The 23,145-nt window shown below is 42.8% G+C and overlaps 1 protein-coding gene, 1 non-coding gene and 1 pseudogene across 2 annotated transcripts; all 3 read right to left on the bottom strand.

Moving 5' to 3' along the window:
• Positions 1-507: 507 nt before the first annotated feature.
• On the bottom strand, positions 508-13,076 carry DENR (density regulated re-initiation and release factor). The gene is made up of 8 exons (XM_060120959.1): positions 12,926-13,076; positions 12,016-12,129; positions 7,913-7,932; positions 7,093-7,177; positions 4,733-4,816; positions 1,963-2,079; positions 935-1,074; positions 508-826 (listed from the first exon to the last, which is right to left on the bottom strand). The coding sequence occupies exons 2-8, from the start codon at positions 12,119-12,121 to the stop codon at positions 782-784; spliced, it is 597 nt and encodes a 198-aa protein (XP_059976942.1). The 5' UTR covers positions 12,122-12,129; positions 12,926-13,076; the 3' UTR covers positions 508-781.
• LOC132504608 (small nucleolar RNA SNORA70) lies at positions 3,054-3,186 on the bottom strand. The gene has a single exon (XR_009534990.1). It is a non-coding gene; the product is annotated as a small nucleolar RNA SNORA70 (small nucleolar RNA).
• A 9,316-nt stretch (positions 13,077-22,392) lies between the features above and the next one.
• Positions 22,393-23,145, bottom strand: LOC132504107 (ATP synthase F(0) complex subunit C2, mitochondrial-like; annotated as a pseudogene).

Below are 23,145 nucleotides of genomic sequence, written 5' to 3'. Positions count from 1 at the left end.
ACCATTTCCCAATTGTTCATCTTTATCATTTGCAATTTTTTTATATTATGAGTAGCACTGTGATGAACACCTTCATCCACAGTTTTAAGCAAGACATTGTATCTTTAGGATAATGTCAAGAAGTGGGTCAAACAGTGCAGATGGTTTTAAGGCTTTTAATATACTTTACCAAATAATCTCCACAACAGCTTGATCAACTATTACCAACAATACGTTAACAGGCCCACAAAGTGAACTTGGTTGGTGACAATGAAGCAAATTCAACCACAGATCCATGAGATGCTCAAGCGTCTCAAAACTATCACACCAAAGAAGCAAGGAGAGTTATTACTGGTAATGAAGCCAAATTCAAATTCTTCAAAGTATCACTCAGCTTAACAACCAAAAAAAAAAAAATCATGATTTGATAAAATCATGATTATTTTAAAATAATCAACAGAAAAGCTTTCCACAGAAAGTCTAATTTTTCCAAAAATAAAAACTTAAAAAGAAAGAGAAAAGTCAGTACCAAATGACCAAAATTTTTTATTTGACTAAATTCTATTTCATGCATAAGCATGACAGTCTCTCCTGTTTATCAGACTTTGGCAACAAAAAAAAAAACAAGCAGCCCTGTACAGAACAGTGAAAATGCCAAGGGTGAGGGTAGGCTACAGTTTTACTGTAGGATAAATATATATATATATATATATATATATATATATATATTTTAAAAGGCCTCTCTCCCTTTGGCCATATCAACAATCAGTTCAGATCTTTAAATACAGACAAATTTTCAAAATCACTTCTTCACTTCTCCAAGATCTTCAATGCTATCATCATCCACCTGTAAAATAAAAATAATTACATTTCATGAGTTGTGGTTATCAACTAACACGGAAGGAACTTGCTTTAATAACTTATTTCTATAGATGCACATGTTCCAAATACTCACTTCTGGCCATTTTTCCTGAATGACATCAATTATGTCATCTGTAAAGTCTCCCTGAATGATGATTTCATCCTCCCCTGTTACTGAGGCACCACAGGAGAATTTCTGAGCAAAAAACCTTTGTGCTTCTTTAAGATCGATTTCTGTTATTTTAAAAAAAGAAATAGCAAGACTATAATTGGAATCATATGTCAAAGATATTTTTCCATCTTGAAATTTAATCTGCATTTTAAATTCATAAAACAGACTTTGTTAATGGATTTCATGTTCCTTTCAGAACAATAATTACAAACTACCCATAAGCAGTCATCTTAACAATTCAACTTATATTTTTAAGGCCAAATAAAGCCTCAGTACATAAAAATAAGATCATCCACACTATTCCTAACTCATACAGTAAGACCAAAATAAATCCAGGAACACATTAATTCCAACATTACATCTACACTTGCAAGTATATGAAGTTCTTTTGGTTATCCCTTTTTATAGAAGAAAAATTTACAGCAGAGAAACAAGCCTAATATTTATGATGTGGTCTAGTGACTGCTTTTCATTCCATGTTGTCAAATGAAGGAACCTAATCACCGTGGTTTCACTATTCATTCAAGTCTTCCAGGAACTGAAGGGGCTCTGAAGCAGGACATCCTGCCACTAACCACCTTCCCTCACCCTCTACTGTCATCCCAGAAGGGATAGGTCATTTTGCAACCATTTGGCTACCGAGACTGCATGGAACAAGGAGCAGTGCTGGTAGACTTCACGGGGAAACCTATCCAGCCCTCCTCATTCTACATAAAACGTGCCCAAACAGAAATTCTGGAAAGGAAAAAGTTAAACCAGTCCCCTGTGCAAAAGATTTATAAGTTGCTTCAAACTTTTATTTTGAACCTACAGTTAGAAATGCAAAATCTCATTTTGTATCTTCTTAGCAAAAAACAGAACTGTAAAATTTTCATGATACTAGATTAAAAAGAGAATGAAATGAAGGAATGTAGTTCCCACATTTTAAACATACTTAAGCTTGGACTCACCGAAAGTCGCAAGGCCACACACTCTTGTTACATATTTCTTCTTTGCTCTGGGAATTTTGGCTATCGTAACCTTCTGTGGTACAGTCTTCTTTTTTTGTTTTATTTGACCCCTTCCACCTTTATTTATTAAGAAAGAGCTCAGAATTAGTTGTTCTGTTCTTATCATAAATAAAGAATACTGTCTCTAAATTTATTAATTTTCAAAAGGTATGAAATACTAATTTCTAAAGTTTCTTTTTCTAATACAAAATTAATAAACACATGCATGAGTATTCATTCAATCCATAGTTATTAAGTAGTATGTGCCATGCACTGCACTAAGGGCTGAGGACACAAAGATGAACAGAAGAACATAGTCGCTGCCCTCCAGGGACTCTCAGTCTAGTGCAGGGAAACAAAAAGTTAAATAAGTACAGCAACCTGATATATACTGTAATAGGATCCACGAATATGGCACTACCATAAGCTTTGCAGAGAGTGGCTAACTCTGCTTCCAGAGAACAGGACAAGTTTCCTAGAGGAAGAGGCATCTAAGTGCTTGCAGAATAAGAAATGGTCCATTTGAAGGGAGAAGGGCTGGGGAGATATAAAAAGGATATTCCAGGGAAGGGAAACAAGTACAGAGACAATAAAGGGCATTATATTTGAGAACTACACTTGTCTTTGTGTGTGTATGTGACAGGAAAGTAGGATTTACTGGTTGGCGTAAGGAGGGGACAATGGCGCTCAGAAACGCAGGGCCTGCCATCTGTCCAGGGGCCACGATTAGGGATCTATTTGACCCCACAGCCATCCGGGATGGGCCGGTTTTCTGCCACTATGTTTTCAAATTCACCCACATTAAACTTAGTAAATCCCCAATTCTTGGAGACGTGAATCTTCTGGCAGCCAGTGAACTTGAACTTGGCCCTGCATAAGGCCTCAATCACATACTCCTTGTTCTGCAACCTGGTGCGGATGGACATCACTTGGCCAATGTGGCCAAAGTGGACCCTGGCCACTGTGCCCTGGGGCTTTCCAAAGGCACCACGCGTATCTACCTGGAGCCTAGATTGGGGACAGCATGCCAGATGTGAATGTCCACTGGAAAGGGTTGTCTCCAAGATCCCTTAGGGCAACCCATACAGCCAACAGGCTGCATACACTACCAAGGAGGCTACTGGTTGCAACCACTGCATACGTGGCCCCAACGGGGAAAAGAGCAGTCAGCTTAATTGGCTGCAAATACACTTGTGTTGATGAAGGAAGGGTATGGATATGTAAGAAAGGAAGCCAGAAAAGCAAAGATTATATACCAGTAATTTAAGGAACAGCACAAGCTCTGTCATTTTATATTGCAAAGAGAAGCCAGTGAACAACTGACTATGCAGGAGTGAAATTACTGATTTATGTTTTGTCAAGATCACCATGCAGTGTGGAGGGTGGGTCTGTGAAGAGCAATGGTAGAGGCCACTGATGAGGCTCCTACATTAGTTCAGGCAGAACTCAATCAACATCTCAACAAAGCAGTGGCAACAGTAATGGCCACTAGGCACAGGATAAACAGAGGAAGGAGAAGAAATGACAGAATTTAGAACTGATTAAGAGGGTCAAAAAGAATGAATCTAAGATGGGTCTCAAGTTTCTGGCTCAGATGACTGGATAAACTGTGCTGTTAATAACCAAAATGAAGAAAACAAAAGATGCAGATTTGGGACTTAATAAGTTTACTTTGGAAGTGCTGTGTTTGAAGTACCTGTGAGACCATATGCGCATTTCTAGTCTAGAGACATGGGCCAGGACTAGAGATATAAATTTGGGTACTGTAAGCTTTGCAGAGAGTGGTAGCAGAAGGATGTGGCGGAATCATCCAGGGAGGATATGCAGAATGAGAAGGTAAGTGGGCCCAGGACAGAATCCTGGGAAACACCAATTTTTAAGGGACACAAGGGAGAAGAGAAGTCTGCACAGAAGGCTGAGAAGCAGTGAAAGGAGAATGAGGCAGGAAGCACGACACTTCAAGGGAGGGCTCAGATGAGATGCTCTTACCACTTAGCAATCACCTAGCCGTTCGTGACCCTTGTTAGAGGAGTTTCAATGGCATGAAAGTCAGGTTAGGATGGACTGAGGAGCAAAGACTCAATGACCGAACTGAAAGGGGGATAGTAAGTCTAGTCTTATTAAGGACGTCTGGCTAAGAAGGGAAGGGGGAAGAGAATAGGGCAAAGAAAGATATGAGCTCTTGGGGGAATTTTTTTTTTTTTTTAATGCAAAGCCCTAAAATATATGTATAAGCTAATTTTAATCACAAGGGAGAATTAATGCAGGAAGAAGAAACAGGTGGGGACACGATCCAGGGCACAAGGAATTCATTTTAGAAGGAGGAGAGGTAAACAGGTATGCCTAACAGCTGTAAAAAGAAAAATTCAACTGAGCTGACAGAAGTAATGAGAGAACAAAATTTTTTTAAGTGTCCTCACTCTAATTAAATAGAATACACAGGTATTTTAATAAGGTAACAAAGTTTTTAAGTCATAAGCTGGCTGGATGCTTTTTATGTATATATATGGCAAATGAAGCATATTTTCTTAGATCCAATTTACTGATAAAGCCCGATTCATATGCAATCCAGTCATCCTGAGAACATGATCCTGTATCCCTCTGTATGGTATTCACACAGAATTACAGTAACAGGTAGATGTTATTCACTTTGGGAATGCTTTCATTTCTTATTTCTTCAAGCAGAGGGAGGGTATGTTTGTGTAAATCAAATCATGGATTCAGGTCTCACCTCTCTTTTGTTTTTTCTTCTCTTCCTCTTCCCCTGCTGTTCCTTGACCCTCATTAACTCCAGCTTCTTGTTTGGGTGAATTTTCTAGATATAAAAACAAAATCCAAAAGCATTAACATCACTTCATTATGTTAAAAAATTACCCTTGAGGAACCTCAAACACATATAAGGTATTTTACCAACAAATGAGTGTAACATTTATAAAGCAAGCGATTATACTGCTAGATGCCTATCAAGCCTAATTCTGAAGTCATTACGATAAGTATATGGTGATAGAAGACAAAACAAAGTCTTTGATATGTGAAGATCACAATTTTTTAAGCCACATTAAATGAGCACAGAACACTCAAGACTCCACAGGAATATTTAGCATCTAAGCGTACTAGTTCTGTTAACAGGAAGTCTGGTCCTGAATATGGAGATATGTCCTAGGCAAGTCATGTTCAGGGCCCACCACGTAGACCGTTACATCAGATTTGAGGGTTCTTATCCAATCACGGACAGCGACTAAGTTGTCTCAGGGGCTGTGTCTCATGGAAACTATTTGAAAATCAAAGCAGCAAGTAGTGGGATAACACTGGGTATACGTGACAGGACTTTCCAGCCCAGGATTTCCCTTCTCCCTGCTACTGCCTTCATTTTTAACAATCTTGTAAGAGGGCGTCAATCTTAGCTAACTGAGGAAATCGGTTCCTCTGCAGTTTCCTTACCTCTGGCAACAGCAACTCCATTCTTCTAGTTGCTTCGGTCAAAAATTTAGCTGCCCCTTTTTCTCACATCCCACATTCAACACATCAGGAGACCCTGTCAGCTCTACCTTCAAAACGTATCTAGAATCTGACCACTCTTCACGTCTCCACTGCTGCCATTCTAGTCGCCACCATCCTGACCAGATCAGTGCAGGAGCCACCTATCTGGTCTCCCTGCTTTGCTGCCTAAGCCTCTCTTCAGTCTATTCTTAACATAGCAGCCAGAGACACTGCTGAAACAGAAGTCAGACCATATCACCCTTCTGCTCAAACTGCTCCAATAGCTCATCTCACTCAGAGTGAGAGCTGAGACCTGGTGTTTAAGCCATGGTCCTTCACTACTTCTCCGACTTCATCTCCCACCCTTCTCCCCTTCCAGAAACAAAGACCTCCTTCCTGTTTTTTAAATATGCTGTAAGCGGTGGTAAGTGTTTGCCTCAGGGCCTTTGCACTGGCTGCACCATCTGCTTGGAATGTTGTTCTCCCAGATATCCAAAGGACTCTCTCCCTCACTTATTTTAGGTCTTTGTTCAAATGCCATCTTTTCAGCAAAATCTTTCAGGGCTACTACCTAAAATTTCAAATTCCCTCCCCAACAATTCTTATCTCTCCATTCCCTGCTTATCCTAATTTAATGTACTTATTTCATTTGTCTTGTTTTACTTATTTTGTCTCTCCCTCTAGAATATAATTTCCAAAGAGTAGGTCTTTTGTTTACTGCTTTATTCTCAGCATCCAATAAGAGTGTATAGCATACAGTATGCTTACAAGAAGTAATCTGTTGGACTTCCCTGGTGGCAGTGGTTAAGAATCCGCCTGCTAATGCAGGGGACACGGCTTCGAGCCCTGGTCCAGGAAGATCCCACATGCTGCGGAGCAGCTAAGCCTGTGTGCCACAACTACTGAGCCTGCGCTCTAGAACCCGTGTGCCACAACTACTGAAGCCCGCGCGCCTAGAGCCCGTGCTCCGCAATGAGAAGCCACCGCAATGAGAAGCCCATGAGCCACAACGAAGAGTAGCCCTGCTCACTACAACTAGAGAAAGCCTGTGTGCAGCAACAAAGACCCAACGCAGCCAAAATAAAAAATAAAAAATAAAAAAAAAATTTGTTAAATGAATGAAAGAAAATATATGCCCCTAAACCATTTACTCTTCTTTATATAAGAAAGTTAATACTTTGACCTATCCTGTCTCAGAGATAAGACACAAGCAGTCTGTGATTTTTTTTTTAATTTTATTTATTTATTTTTGGTTGTGCTGGGTCTTAGTTGGGGCCGGTGGGCTCCTTAGTTGTGGCCAACAGGCTCCTTGGTTGTGGCATGCGAACTCTTAGTCGCAGCATGCATGTAAGATCTAGTTCCCTGACCAGGGATCAAACCTGAGTCTCCTGCACTGGGAGGTGAATTCTTACCACTGCACCACCAGAAGTCCCACAGTCCGTGATTTTACGTAAGGAATTTTAACCCAAGAACTTAAAACAGTTTTAAAGTTAATAGAATAGATAGATATAATTCTGTAATATCCTACTAAACAAATGCATGTTGCATTTGCACGTTGCAAAGCCAAAGGTATATAGGCTTTGATGAAAGAGGGAAAAAAAATGTTCATACCTACAGTAAGTTTTGCAAACTCATTCGGAAAATTCTTCTCTAACCATTGTCTACATTTAGCGACATCAGGCATATATTCACAGTACTGGAGAGGGAAAAGAAGAAACTGAGTCACAACAGTACATTTTTAATCATTTTAATTAAAAATCATTCCCTGTGCTTGCTATATATAGAATCATAAAACCAACTACTCCCACCTGACATCTTATCCACAGGAAATCTGTATTCAACCAGGAAATGTCCCATAAGAAATTAAAAATTAAAAGACACCTCCTCACTGTACCAATTTATTTCCTCTCCAACAAACAGGCCATTAGAAAAAGGAGGAAACAGACAAAAACGAGCAGGTGTTTTTCTTGCTTTGGACACACAGGTGTCTCATTTTCATGACCTGCCTGCAGAACCTGACTTAGAAGCTTATCAACAGAAAGTCTTACACATAATTTATGCTTTCTCTTCTCTGTTTGGATGTTAAATTTTGGCTTTAAGCTTACTCTTGTTTTATTAGCTGACTATTCATGAGTTCCATGCAAAAATCCAAACTATGTATAGCCAAGTGCAAAAGACGCACACATATAACTCAAAGTCTAAAGAAAAATTTGTAGGACCATAAAAGTATTCTAAACCAAAGTTCTCTATAAAAGGTTGAAACTCAAAAAAAAAAAAGGCTGAAACTCTGCCATCAAATAATAGAAAATGAAAAGTAAGAAGTTCCCCCCCAAAAAAAAAAAAAAAGTAAGAAGTTCCCAAGCTAGCTCTAAAATCAATGACCTCAAATGCAGAAGTTAAAAAAGAAAAAAAGAATTTTAGAAGGACTTACCTCTGTTGGTAATGAACAGACTGGGGATGGAGAGAAAAAAAGATTTGAAAATGTTAATAAATAAATAAATACACACGTACACACACGGCTCATAACAACTTTTATTTTTAATCTGACAAAAATGCTTCATTTGTTTTTTCCTATAACTTTCCTGTACCACTTTTCAAATACTACCCCGTCATGCACTTTTTTTTATTTTTTAGGTAAGTGGCACATGATTAATAGAAATATTATCTTAATTTTTTTTTTTGGATGTAAAGAACAATGTCTCCTTCAGTTGGTAGAACATCAAACTATACTATCTGGCATGTCTTAAGGTTTTACCACAACAACCTCAATGGGTCTGAAATTAAGCTAGGATGGGAACAATTCCCCATACAACAAAGGCTGAATGGAGCTGGTTATTTCTTTTGATAACTTCACCAAAACAGCCGCTACTTTTTATTCATACTAACACATTTACAGACTTCAGTAGCACTTTTGCTACCATTTCTTTGCAACATACTTTTCCTTTTCTTTTTTCGTATTATGCTACTTAAGACCATGACACTGTGAATTTCCTTCCTTAGAAGGAAAGTTGGTTCAATCCTGTCACTGTATAGCCTGCAAAGGCTAAAGGACTAGAAAAACTCAAAGGGTTTCCCAATTTTAACTAAAACTCTATTACTGGGTCAACTGCTTATTTTATTTTTATTTTTAAGGTGAGGAATGGAATAGTTCAGTGTGACAACACCTTGAGATTTGTGAGGGAGAGGAGGGGTGGTACACCGTTAATAATAACAGCACTTACCATATATTGGGCACATGCTAGGCACTTTGCTATGCTTTATATTATTATGTTCAATCGTCACAACCTTATAAGGTAAGAACTATCGTATGTGTATTATGAATGAGAAAAATGAGACTTAGAACAAGTAACTCATTTGTATCTGGTTAGAACAGGACTTGAACCCTCGTCTGTTTCTGAAGGTCATGCTCTGAACCACTAAATTAGACCACACAACACATAAAAGCAGTGCAGCTGTGTGCCAGCCCATCATCACTCTTTCACAGATGAAGCCGAAAAAGGTTAAATAGCTTATCCAAGGCCAAAGGTGGCACAGGGCAGAAAACTAGAATCTACCATCTCTATTTCAGTTTAGAGTTCTTTCTACTAAAGCTCTCCTGGTTAACCAGAAGCTCTCTAATCCTCACAGTTCAAGTTCAAATACTAGTAGGTACAGATATTCAGCCACACTTTCAGGATATAATTATAGGTTAAATACCATTGCAGCAAATACTAAAACCATAACACTTAGTACACCATTTCAAATAATATTTGGTTCAGCAAAATTCTAATACGATGAAAAAAGTTGGACAAATATTCCAAATTCCACATTATTTTTTACAGTCTATTTCCCTCCACAAATGATTTACTATTTGTAAACTGTCATTTTTCAAGGAAAAGACTGAGCAGTCACCAGCTTCACATCACTAACAGCAGAACAACCTGACATTATGTATCTGCTGACATGATGAGATGTGATGAACAAAGCCACATCATCCATGAGACCTTCTGCTATGGTCTGAATGTTTGTGTCCCCTCAAAATTCACATGTTGAAATCCTAATGCCCGATGTGATGATATTAGGAGATGGAGCCTTTGGGAGTAATATTTCATTTATTCTTCTCAACAGCCCTCTGAAGTAGGCTGTTATCCATTTTATGGATGAGGAAACTGACCAAGGTCACCAGTGAGTAAATGGCTAAACCAGGATTCAAACTCTGACTGAATTCATATTCTGAAGTCTCAATCCTGCAGACATATATCTCCCCGGAAATGACCCCATCCTACCTACCCTTGTTTCTCACTATACTTCAACCAGCATTCTGCTTCAATCAGCCCCTTCTTTTCCCTCTACCCCTTAACTTTTTCCTCAATCTTTAATATGAAGATACCATATTAAACCATGCCCCCATATTTTTCTTATAATTCATCCACCTTTCCTTGCAAATTCTGCCCATTACCTAAGGCTTCTCACTTCCTCACTTTGCTTTCCCAGCTTCCCTCTGAACAAAGATCCCTCCCTTTCCTGAAACCCTAATTCATAGCTATGGTCAGTACCACTGAATTTAGCATTTAATATTCCCTAAGTGCTTCTCCTACAACTAGACCTTAAACTCTTTGAGGAAAAGGTAATCCTGTCTCCAACCTAGTGCCTGGAATATCAATACAAACTAGGGAGGGAAATAAAAATAAACTTTTCTCGAAAAGGTTAGGTACCTCTGGTACCTCTGATCAACACAAAGTATCACTGGGGTGGACTGCATACTTAGTGCAGTTGTTCAAAGCCATCTTAGGAGCGACATAAGCACTTGAACAGGATGGCTTTCATATACTGTATTTCATTAATTTTTTTTCATTTTTATAGGGATGCATTCCATAATTATGGCGTGTCAACCTAACAATTTTTTCTTTCTTAGTCGAACCTAAAATAATGGTGCATCTTATAACATATGGAGTCTTAGATTCGGTGAATTAGGGTACAAAGAACAATAGCTCCTAACTGTATCTGACAAACAAGGAGGAATAAACTAAACTAGTATACTTCCCTAATAATAGCACTTATTGTATTATGTTCTTATGTTAGTTGCTGAACCAGCTTTATAGGAATCATCTGACTTCAGATGTAATCATCATTTTCATTCAGACCTTAAGAAACAGACCTCTAACCCTTAGTGAAATCAGGTTAACTTGCCCACGGTCACACAGCTAAAATTAAGCAGGAGCAGCTGGTAATGCCCAAGGTAAGGATACAAACCCTGGCCCATGACTCCAAAGGCAAACAATATAACCAAATAAGACGAATATCATAACACATCTCAATCAACCCTACAAAAAGCTCCCCTGCCTACTCTCTGGGATATTTTACACTCATTTTATTTTATCATCAAAGATAGTCAATAAATGATGAGTTGATACAATTTTTTAACTCAGTGACATCACCTCTCCTGTAAGTACTGTAAGTACTTAAATTCCAGAAGAAATCCCTATCACACTCACAGAATGTAAGGTCCCTGAGCACGAAGACCTTTCCTGACTTATTCATTATTCAGTCCCCAGCATCTAAAACTCTGCTAGGCACATAGTAAGTGGCCAAAAATATTTACTAAAAAAAATAATATTTACTTGCCCTTTTACTTTACTGTCTTATGTCTTCAGATTTTTCTAAACTTTTCCAAGATGCTAGTAAAATTAGAGTATTTCCAGTTCACAAATATCTCTGGATTGAAAATGAGGAAAAACACTCAAAGGGAAAAAAATCTTGATTCACATTTTATTAATCAAACCAAGAACACTTTCCCAAGACTGTGCTACTACCCATCACTCCAACCTCATAATCTTCCACTCGTTGACACCATTCCTATACTACACACTATACTAATAAAAAGGTGTTTATTTCTCCACAGACAAAGCTTTTCCTTGCACAGCTGTTCACTTCATCTGGGATGCCTTTCCCCACTCCCTCAACCAATCCTTCTCATCCCTTAAGATTCAATATCTTCCAAGAAGCCCACCTTTAATAGCCAGACTAGCAAGTAACATTAGGCTGGAATAATCTATTTATTTATTTATTTATTTATTTATTTATTTATTTTTTGTTTTCGTTTTTTGGTTTTGCGGTACGCGGGCCTCTCACTGTTGTGGCTTCTCCCGTTGCGGAGCACAGGCTCCGGACGCGCAGGCTCAGCGGCCATGGCTCACGGGCCCTAGCCGCTCTGCTGCATGTGGGATCTTCCCGGACCGGGGTACGAACTCGTGTCCCCTGCATCGGCAGGCGGACTCTCAACCACTGTGCCACCAGGGAAGCCCTAGGCTGGAATAATCTATTTACACATCTCTATTCCAACTGGACTGTAAACTTCTCCAGGCCACGTAACAAGACGCAAGTCACACAGGTTGGGAAAGGCCTGTTAATCCATGCCTCCTCTTCCCCAGCTCCCAATTAAAGATTCACCAAATGACAAAGATGAAAAATCTACTAGGACCAAATGTGAAACCATTTATCACAATGCATAAAAATACAGTGAGTAAAAGCCATTTTCTGCCTTCCAACACTTGCCTCCGCAGTAAAGGACTCGAAGTGGGTAATCTGCATCTAACTTGGTATTGCTCCTCGGGTCTCCTCTGCAATCATGTCCACCGGATTCAGAAATGTCAGCAGCCATCTCAAAACCTGTAAGCAAGGAAAATAACACATCTTCACTATTTTGGACCAAGACGCTCAGAGAAGCAGTGTTCAGGTGTAGTCCGGCCTCCTCCTACTAGAAATCCCGCCACCCCGAATCTGTTTCAATTCTTTGCTGAATGAGAGATAAAAGCTGCATTAGGATTCATAAAATATGAGTAATTCTGGGCACACCATTTTCCAGGCCTACAGGGAAGCAAGTGACAACACTGAGACTCACAGCAAATGGGCCATGACAACTAGGGGGAGGAGGGCACTAGTGGAAGAGAAAGCCATGGGGAAAAAGATGGGGAGGGTGAACTCGGTAGAGGACAGGGCAAAAGGTCTGGGGGATGATCTGTAAAGGATGCAACAAACTGCAGCAACAGGGAAAGGCCACAAAGCAGCTGAAGAGGCTGGAAACGCCTACGAAGAAGGGGTGGGTCGCCGGAGGTGCCCGGAGGGCAGGGTGTGGGGTGGGCTAGAGGCCAAGGGAGGGACGCGTTATAGTCACGGAAGGGAAAGGGAGTGGGAGGGGGCGGGGAGGCCAGAGTCTGAGGAGAGAAAATGCGGGCAAAAGAACCAGGAAGGGGCAGAATGTAAGAGCACTGAGGCGACGACTAGGGCGACCAGGTGTGAGGGCGCGACCTGAGGCGAAGGGGCAACCCCGGGGACACCAGAGCGGCCCATGTGGGCGGGGGTGTGGAGACGCCCGGCCCGGCCCCCTTCCGCCGGGGAGCACCTCAGCTTCCCCCACGCTCTCTACGAGCTTCCTGGAAGCGTGAGAGGCACGAGGGGTCATTACCCAGGCGGTCGCACAGCCTCCGCCGCCTCCGCGCCCGCCACTACCGCCAGCTGAAACGACACATGCGACTCCTCTTCCCGGCCAGAGCCGCCCAAGAGCCCGTCTGCCAGCCGCGGTCCCGCGAGATAATAAACCTTTATCGCGAGATTCAGTCTCCGCGGAGCGGCTGTCGCGAGAAGCTCGAAGGCGGGGGCGGAGAAGAATTGGGGAGCATGCGCGTTCCGCTCAGGGGCGGAGCCAAGCAGCCTAGAGGCTGACAGCCAGTAGGCGGTGCTAGTTACTTATGGGAGAGAACGGGTGGTCCGTGGCCGGCTCCCGGAAGGGGACGCTGTTTAGAGAGCGGAGACATGCATGTAAATCAGCGGTGACTCATTATTTTGACTCGGAGAACGTGGCCCCCGGGGTCTGGGGTGCATCCTGGAGACTTGACTAACCTCCAGCTTGTTGGATAAGTCTTTCCTTCACGGGGAGATTGCAGCTGGAAAAGGCGTTTGGTTTCATTTCAACACAGTACCCTACATTGGCGGAATTCTTTTTAAAAAGACAATATCAACGCAATTTTCATTTTTCTCATCGCCCCACAGTCTCACCACCCTAACAACTGTTTTCACAGCTTCCTAGTGTTTATCGATCTTTACATGTGTTGTAAATTGGAATTAATCTCTCCCATGTGAGTGTTGACTAAAAAACTATGCACAACCTAAAAGTTGAGATTTATGTTTTATTCGGCAGGAATTTTTAGGACTTCAAGCCCGGGAGGCATCATCTCAAGTAACCCTGAGAGAACTACTGCAAGGAGGAAAGGGGGCAAGCCAGCATATATAGGAGTTTTACAACCAAGGGCAGGTAGTCTGAACATCAAAAGATTATTGTTAATTAAAGAAAACCAGATGTCAAGTTTAGGAATTTAGCGCTTTTCTCTGTATGGGAAGATGCAAGAGTCTGGGCTCACTGAAATCATTCCTTTGATATGCACCTCAGCTATCTGGGGCCAGTATCCTGTGTTTTCACATCCTGAGTTTCCTCAGGGCTCACCTAGGGAGTGGCTGCAGTCTGATGGCCCCTAGACAGCAGGTAGGCAGGTGTTCTTTTGCTTCCTGAGTTCCCTCAGGGTTCACCAGCTCACCGTCTGGTGGTGGCTGCAATCGCTGATGACTGTGACAGCCTTTGTTTAAATATTCCATTTATCAAAGACTAAAGAGAAGAGGCCACAGTCTCCGGTGCAGATTATGCCGGATGGCTTCGTGTGCAGTTTTGAGCAGAAAATTTAAGGGTGGTTGTGGTGGTGGCAGAGAAGTTTGCAAAGGAAGGAGGGGAATGAGGCAGATATGAGTGGAGGATAAAGCAAAATAGAAAAGAACAACCTCCACCATCTACAAAGCTCTTTTTGGTCACCGTTTCCCTAACTCTCATAGCTCTACAAGTGTTGTAGTGTTATTCCCATTTCACAAATGGGACTCAGGCTGAGGATGGATATGAAGGGTTTTTTCCCAAAATGAAACAACTAAATGGAAGCAAAACTAAGACACACCATGTGTGAAAACCTGACGATAAATGGAATATTGCCTGTCACATCAGTAAAGAAAGGCTGTCACAGTCATCAGCGATTGCAGCCACCACCAGACGGTGAGCTAGCTGGTGAACCCTGAGGGAACTCAGGAAGCAAAAGAACACCTGCCTACCTGCTGTCTAGGGGCCATCAGACTGCAGCCACTCCCTAGGTGAGCCCTGAGGAAACTCAGGATGTGAAAACACAGGATACTGGCCCCAGATAGCTGAGGTGCATATCAAAGGAATGATTTCAGTGAGCCCAGACTCTTGCATCTTCCCATACAGAGAAAAGCGCTAAATTCCTAAACTTGACATATCTGGTTTTCTTTAATTAACAATAATCTTCTGATGTTCAGACTACCTGCCCTTTGTTACAAAACTTCCGTATAACCTGGCTCCCCCCCTTACCTTCTCGAGCAGTTTCTCAGAGCTATCTGAAACGCTGTCTCCCGGGCTAAAGTCTTCATTTTGCCCCAGATAAAACTTAACTCGCAACTCTCACATCGTGCATTTTTTTAAGTCAACATCTTTCTTAAGTAAAAGAGGGGGTTTCCCCCCTCTCACAAAAGAGAGTCAATTCTAAATGACATTCGTGAAAGAAGATCTTCCAGAGTCTATCTGATTCCAGTAATAATATCTTCCATTTATTGATACTTACTTCCCACTATGTGTCAAGAACCTGCTCATTTGGGGATAGAGTCCAGGTGGATTCATTTCACAAAACTTTCTTGGGTTCTTACTATGTGCCACGCACTGTGCTAGGCACTGGGGAATACAGTGAACAAGAGACAAAACCCCCAATCTCACTGAAGTCACCGGTCTTAGTTACAAAATCCCTACAAAGTAAGGATTGTCTGTAATTCCCAGGGGGATGGTAAAATGGAAGCTCAAATGTGGGATGAATTAAGTTCACCTGTTCGTAAGATCACACAGCTAATAGCATGTTATTGATCTTAAGACACACATTTTTCACATTTTCACATCTCTCATATTGTCACTGAGTCCAAGCTCGCTCCGCTCGCCACACGACAGGCCAATAAATCGGAGGTGTTGAGGCAGGGAATACGACTTTGGCAGACCGAGAAGACAGCAGACTACTGTCTCAAAATAACTGTCTTATTGGGGCTTGGATGCCAGTTTATTTTATAGAACAGAGAGGGGGGAGGAGATGAGGAAGTAAAATGAAAAGGACATAAGATTTGCAAATGTCCCCCGGAATGGCCAGCCTGAGGAGGGAATGTGTTCATTTCTTCTTTCTTTGCAGCCATCCACAGGTGGACCGGGGCCGGATATTTCCCTGAACAAAGGCTCTTTGGTTTAACATTCAGGCAAAGGGGCAGGGTTTCCTGAGGCAGCCCATTGTGTATAGACAGTATCCTTTTAGTGAACAAAAGCAGCGGAAAGCAAAGGTTAAAGTAAAAGAAACAGGTCCAACACGTAGTCAGATTTGGCTCTTCCCTGTGACAATATCAAGATGCTTTGCAATGGATGGAGTCTTAGCATCGGGCACAGTTTAATTTGGCAGCATTCTTCTCTCTTAGTGATGCATAAAATAATGCTGCATCTTACAACCAACGGCATCTTAGATGTGATGAAATATGGATGAGTGGCCAGTCCTGTGGAGTAGACCTAGTATCCTCAGTTCTTTTCCTCACCCTTCTCCTGCCCTGCTTTGTACGGAAGGGGGTGGTGATCCCTATGAGTGAATGCCCAGGCTTTCCTGTTCCTGAGCTTCCATCTAGGTTAAGCCAATGGGAAACGGCATAGACCACCCCCACCCCTTTGAGCAGCCTCTCTAGCAGTAGCTAGCTGGTTGTTCCCCTGCATTGTTTAGGGATTCCAGCCCCTGGGCTCCTGTAACATAGTGCCCTCCCTGGATGTAGTCTCTAGCCTACCAGTGGTGACTGATGGCTTCTTGCTACTGCTAATCTCCGAGTTGCCTCACCACCTCTGTTTAGCTTTTCAACAGTTCCATTCCCTGTGTTACCAATCCCCTGAATGAAATTCTCCTCTGCTTTAAATACTTAGATGGGGTTCTGTTTTCTCGGTGGACTCTGCCTGACATTGCTGGCATTCAAACCCAGAGCTACACTTCCAGGTCACGCTAGCGCACACGTCACAACCTGTCAGCAATCAGGTACTAAAAGGAGGAACGACCCATTAAATAAACATAACGGTGTTTCTCATCAGGAAGCCACAGACCCCGAGAGGCAGTGGAATTATTGCAAAGAATACAGGAATCCAGTTGAGGACCTAGGACTGTCAGGAAATTGACTAAAGACCTTTCAGGCTTAAGTATTACTATTTTTCTAGAGTAAGTTACAGTTTTGTTCCAATGAAAGTCCAAAAGTTGAATCTGATTGGCTTGTTTCCAATCGTGTCCATTCCTAAATCAATCACCGTAACTAGACAAGCCCTGAGTTAAGTGTCCATTTTTGGAGCTGGGTTTGGAGAGTGGAGACGGGGTACATTCCAAAGGAAATTTGAGGCACTATAACCAGAAGAGGGAATGATGCTGAAGTATCAAAACCAACAGATGTTTACTCCAGCCATCCTCATACATGTGCTAAAAATTAGTTTAAAATCTACTGCCCTAGGGACTTCCCTGGTGGCGCAGTGGTTAAGAATCCGCCTGCCAATGCAGGGGACACAGGTTCGAGCCCTGGTCCAGGAAGTTCTCACATGCCGCAGAGCAACTAAGCCAGTGTGCCACCACTACTGAGCCTGTGCTCTAGAGCCCACGCGCCACAACTACTGAAGCCCGCGCGCTTAGAGCCTGTGCTCTGCGACAAGAGAAGCCACCGCGATGAGAAGCCCGCGCACTGCAACAAAGAGTAGCACCCGCTCACCGTAACTAGAGAAAGCTTGCGCACAGCAAGAAAAACCCAACGCAGCCAAAAAAACTAGCGCCCTTAACACATCAAGTGGGTGTATAGGTGAGACAGACTTCCTTACTAACAGAATCCTGTTTTGCTTGAGATAGCAGTGTGTCCAGCTAAAGATACTTGATTTCCCAACCTCGCATGCAGTGAAGGAGGCTATGTGATGCAGTTCTGATCAATGAGATGCAGGTGGATGCTGAGATAGGGCATCCCTTCTCTAGGGAAACACTGTGAAAGATTTTAAATGGACAAAAAAGAATACTGGGTGTCCTATTTATCATTCTGTTTAGTGTCATCTTTCATTGTCTTTGAGCTATTTTACAATTTTGTAAGTTGTAGAAAACCGATAGTAATGCAGTTTGCTCTTGTCCATAGAGATGCAAATAACTTGTGTCTGGTGGAGCTGTAATTGATTATTTCTCTGTTGACTAGTTTTCCATCTACTTGTAAATTCATTTCAGCATTTCTTTTTTTCTTTTTTAAAATTTATTTATTTATTTATGGCTGCGTTGGGTCTTCGTTGCGATGCGCAGGCTTCTTCTCATTGTGGTGGCTTCTCTTGTTGCAGAGCACGGGCTCTAGGCTCGCGGCCTCTAGAGCGCTCAGTAGTTGTGGTGCACGGTCTTAGTTACTCCACTGCATATGGGATCTTCCCGGACCAGGACTATGAACGCATGTCCCCTGCATTGGCAGGTGGATTCTTAACCACTGCACCACCAGGGAAGTCCCCATTTCAACATTTCTGATTGCTTATGTATGTGTATATGACTGCCTATGTGTGGGGTGTTTTTTGTTTTTGTTTTTGTTTTTTTTTTTGCTGTACGCGGACCTCTCACTGTTGTGGCCTCTCCCGTTGCGGAGCACAGGCTCTGGACGCGCAGGCTCAGCGGCCTTGGCTCACGGGCCCAGCCGCTCCGCGGCATGTGGGATCTTCCCGGACCGAGGCACGAACCCATGTCCCCTGCATCGGCAGGCGGACTCTCAACCACTGCGCCACCAGGGAAGGCCCTGTGTGTATGCTTTTTAAAATTCTCCTTTGAATTGGTTTTCACATCTACTAATTCTCTTATTAATTAAGAAGTGAAATAAAGCCTTTGACACATGTTTATTTATAATTGGATTAGAGTCATGCTTTTTTTTTTCCCACACCACGCAGCTTACAGGATCTTAGCTCCCCAACCAGGGATTGTACCCAGGCCCCCAATGAAAGTGCAAGTCCTGACCGCTGGACTGCCAGGAAATTCCCTATTTAAAAAAAAAAAAAAAATCACTTAACACTTCTCAAATAAAAAAGCAAGGCCTCATTTTAAAACAAAAGAAAAAAAAAACAAAAAAATCCTTGACTTTTCTGTCTTCTTTCCAACTGAAACATGAACATAAGCCATCTTGCAAGCCTGAGAATGCAGGTGCATATGCTAAGAACCTTGGACTAGAAACATATATAGCCTGTGTTCTGGAGAGCATTGTTGACTGACCATATCAGCTCTTGACTGTCCTCCTTCCAGAGCTTCCTATTGTGAAAGACAAACACTCCCCATCCCTACCCCTGCCCCCCCCACCCCCAGACTGTTTAAACTAATACACTAGGGTTTTCTATTATATCAGTACTACACAATGCATTCCTAAATGATACTATCAGGAAGCCAGGTATTTCGGAGACAGGCCTGGGACCTGGGACTCTTTGCTGCAGTGCTGCAGTGCTTGCACCTGGACAAACCTCTCCTCCAGCAACAAAATACGGAAGAAACTATAAGGGAGGGACTTCCCTGGTGGTGCAGTGGTTAAGAATCCACCTGCCAATGCAGAGGACATGGGCTCGAGCCCTGGTCTGGGAAGATCCCACATGCCGTGGAGCAACTAGAGCCCGTGCTCCACGACAAGAGAAGCCACCGCAATGAGAAGCCCACGCACCGCAACAAAGAGTAGCCCCCGCTCGCCACAACTAGAGAAAGTATGCACACAGCAACTTAGACCCAATGCAGCCAAATAAATAAATAATAAATTTTTTTAAATAAAACAAGCTCTCTAAAAAAATGTGCTCATTAAAAAAAAAGAAACTATAAGGGACTAAAAAATAACTGCATGTATGCACAGTTGGGGCAAATTCTGGACAAAAGATACAAAAAGACCCCAAAAAATCCCAACTGCCACTTCTGAAGAGCTGGGAGCAGAAACAGGGTGTCCGGGAGCCAAAGCAGGGCACTGCACATGCCCCCTGCCCTCAGCACCACCTAAGGGGTGGGCAAAAAACCTCAGCCACCCCTCCAGCCAGACCCCTGGACACACACCTACCCTCACCCCATATAAGAAACAAGCTCATCTCCCACTGGGGGAGTGAGCAAACAAGGGAAACTGTTCATTGTTCCTGCTTCCCCCTGCTGCAGGAGCCCCAGTAAAAACTTGGCTGAATTTCTTGTGTGGCCTCTGATCAATTTCTATTGATTGAGGAAGGCCAAGAACCCTGGTTGGTATCATTTCCTTTAACACAAGGGGGGAACCCATGGTCAAGCAAAGCATGTGTGAAGGAAGGAGACAAAGGTTGAGACCTGGCTGAGAGACAATGGGGAAGTGATGTGAGACCTGTCATTCAGATGAAGCATAGAGGAAGGAGCATTTTGTCACTCACTTTCTGAGAATGATTTTGGGCGCACACAGCAGTAAGTAGCAGCTTGCGTCAAGCAACAGCAAGCAGTAGCTGGAAGCAAGATCTTAGTTCCTGGGCCAGGGGTCCTAACCACTAGGCCACAGGGGCCAGCAGCTAGGACCTGGATCCCTAGTCCTTGCCTGCCTTGTCAAGAATGAATTCAGTCAAGGAGGCAGAAGGGAAAGAGAAAAGTAAGAAGTTTATTGGAAAAGCAAAGTACACACGGAAAGACAGACGCACAGGCGAACTCGGAGAGAGATGTGCCCTTTTACGAGGTCGTTTGTCTTCCTTCTCACCAATCATCTTGTGTTGTCCCCCCTGGCTACATTGTCTCAGAAAATGCAAACAGAAGTCTAGTTGTAAGTATCCGGCCTGAAGCCCACTTTTTTCTGCCTCATGTAAAGTAAGCGGGAGGCCAGTTGTAAATGTCTAACCTGGGGCCCATCTATCTCCTGCCTCAAGAAGACTTCTGTCAAAGAGAATGAAAGCGTTTGCCCTGGGCTCCCTGAATGCTAAGTGACTTCTTACCACACCTGATGCTTTGTCATAACATCATCTATTTTCTCAGGAAATCATGGGTTTTATTTTTCCACTCTTGGGGCTGGCTTGGACCTCAGCCAGACATTTTCTTTCATCTGGTTCTTTCTGGGCATTTTCAAGATGGTCACTTGGGGCAGAGTGGGTATTTGTTGACTGTCTTTCTAGCATCTCCTCTCTGTGAAAGGTCCATCTTGGCTTGGAAGTGTTCATCTCCTCCCCACACTCGACCCATGTGGTCGGTCGAACCGTCACAATCCCCCCCATTCAGAGGTGGAGCCTGTGACCCAGGTCTAAGGCAATCAGCACATGGTGCCCTGCTGGTAACAGCGATTAATTGATTCAAGGGTAGATCAATCAGAGTGAATCCCAGCACACTTTTGAAGGAGCTTCTAGAAAAGAGGCTCTCTCTTTCCCACTGGACTTGAGTCTCAGAGGATTCACACTAGAGCTGCTGGCAGCGATCTTGCCACCATGTGGGGTTTTTTGTTTGTTTGTTTACTTATTTATTTATTTGGCTGCATCGGGTCTTAGTTCCCTGGTCATGGATCGAACCCAGGCCCCCTGCGTTGGGAGCACAGCGTCTTAACCACTGGACCACCAGGGAAGTCCCACCCCACTGTGGTTTGGGAATAAAGTCAATATGGAGAGCAGATTTGAGAGATAGAGAATGTTTGACCCCTGATTCCAGCCACATCTGAGGTCAGCCTTAACCCTCAACTTTTCTGGATAAAAGTCAACACATTCCCATTTTTGCTCAGGCCGGTTTGAACTGGAATGTCATTTTCAAATTAATTCTGATGGACACATAGGGTTAGGGCTAGTGCAGCCCTTACAGGGGTTTGTTAAGACCTATTCTACCCAATGTTTCCTAACATTTTCCCCCCACTGTGATATACCCAATGGATTTTATGCCCTTGCAGAGCACAATCTCATAAACAAATCTACATTTTGATGACATCTCCAAATGACTGCAAGGATGTAAATCATTATAATAATTTGTGATTTTCGCAACTAATTACAATACACACATAAGGTAGGTGGCCATGGACTATGGTAGATTAAATGGGTTGTTGCTTGATTCCTTTCTTTCCCCCTCAAGAAGGCATTCTGGAGCTCTTAGAACAAGGCCCAGTCCAAAGAGAAACATAGGACTAACCTTCAATCTGTCTCATCTGCTTAAGTAAATAAAACTTTAAACTCTAATACTTCCATATTAGCAATAAATGACCAGACACATGCCATACATGAAACTGAATTCAGGGAATTCCCTGGTGGTCCAGTGGTTAGGACTCCTCGCTTTCACTGCAGGGGGCACGGGTTCAATCCCTGGTCGGGGAACTAAGATCCCACAAGTCGTGTGGTGTGGTCAAAAAAAGTAAATAAATAAGAAATAGAAACTGATTTCAACATACCAGTGGATCGAGACACACATGGACGAGAACTGACCAGTGAACTGGGCTCAGTTTATTCCCAAGCTACATGAACTATCTTCAAAACTAATACATTTTTCATCTGTTAGCTCTGGTCTAAATTGAAAACATTTATTTTTTTCTGAAAAGAGAGCTTGTATTTGTCACCTTTCTCCCTTGAAGGATGGAGATAGCCTTTGAGAATTATTTTCTCAAGGGCAAGATGGTAACTTTCGCTTGGATCTTTGATGTTTAAACTGGTTTAGAAAAAAACATATTTTTAAATTAATACAGTATTTGTCTTTTCTCTGTGTTCTCTTATTTGTCTGTCAAATCCTGAGCCAACCAATTTCCCTAGGCTGCCTGGGGAGGTATAGGAAAAGGAACATACAGGGCAGAGAAACACAGGAGAAAGAACTATAAGAGGTGGAGACAGCTCCTTCACAAGGTAAAGAGGATGAGAAAGGCCACCATCAGGCAAAAGGTCCCCATCGCCTCTGAGAGGGCAAAGGCCAGAATGGTGTAGAAGAGCTGTTGCTTCAGAGAAGAGTTCCTGGCATAACCAATGATGAGGCTCCCAAACACAGTTCTGATTCCAGCCCCAGAGCCAGCCACCTACTGTGACAGCCTCAGGTCCAACGAACTTGGCTGCTGTGTTGATGTCCTTTGAAATGGCACTGCAATGTATATGTATAACTGAATCGGGGATTTCCCTGGCGGTCCAGTGGTTAAGACTCTGTGCTTCCACTGTAGGGGGCACGGGTTCAATCCCTGGTCAGGGAATTGAGATCCTACGTGCCGTGCTGTGCAGCCAAAAATCAAAATAAATAAAAGAGTAAATGGGGATTCTTGTACCATCTTTGCAAAAAAAAAAGAATAACAGAATCACTTTGCCATACACCTGAAACTAACACAACATTGTTAATCAACTATGCTCCAACATAAAATAAAAAGTTAAAAAAGAAAGCTGGGGGGCACTGTTTTGGAAGCTGCTGCTAAGAGTAAGCAACGTCCTGGGACATGGGGCTGCCAAGCTGCTGAGGCTCTCATCTGTCAGCGTCTCTGTTCATTTCAGCACCACTGCAGACAGCTCAGTAGCTTAGAGGTTCTCCTGACCTAGAAGGAGGTGGAGACAAACGTGCAAATGTACATTTTCAGGGGATGAAGAGCTGTGGCAGGAGAGCTGCTCCCAGT

This window comes from Lagenorhynchus albirostris, chromosome 14 (genome assembly GCF_949774975.1).
Source record: "Lagenorhynchus albirostris chromosome 14, mLagAlb1.1, whole genome shotgun sequence".
Taxonomy (NCBI): Eukaryota; Metazoa; Chordata; class Mammalia; order Artiodactyla; family Delphinidae; genus Lagenorhynchus; species Lagenorhynchus albirostris.
The sequence above is the reverse complement of the archived record's forward strand: the minus strand, read 5'-3'. Positions and strand labels throughout refer to the sequence as shown.

Bases quoted from the DNA above. Each gene is read 5' to 3' on its own strand.
- DENR (XM_060120959.1), bottom strand. From the start codon at position 12,121: ATGGCTGCTGACATTTCTGAATCCGGTGGACATGATTGCAGAGGAGAC. The intron at 7,178-7,912 runs GTAAGTCCTTCT...TTCCCTCTCCAG, and splicing joins TCTGTTCATTACCAACAGAG to TACTGTGAATATATGCCTGA. The intron at 1,075-1,962 runs GTGAGTCCAAGC...TTAAAATAACAG, and splicing joins GTGTGGCCTTGCGACTTTCG to AAATCGATCTTAAAGAAGCA.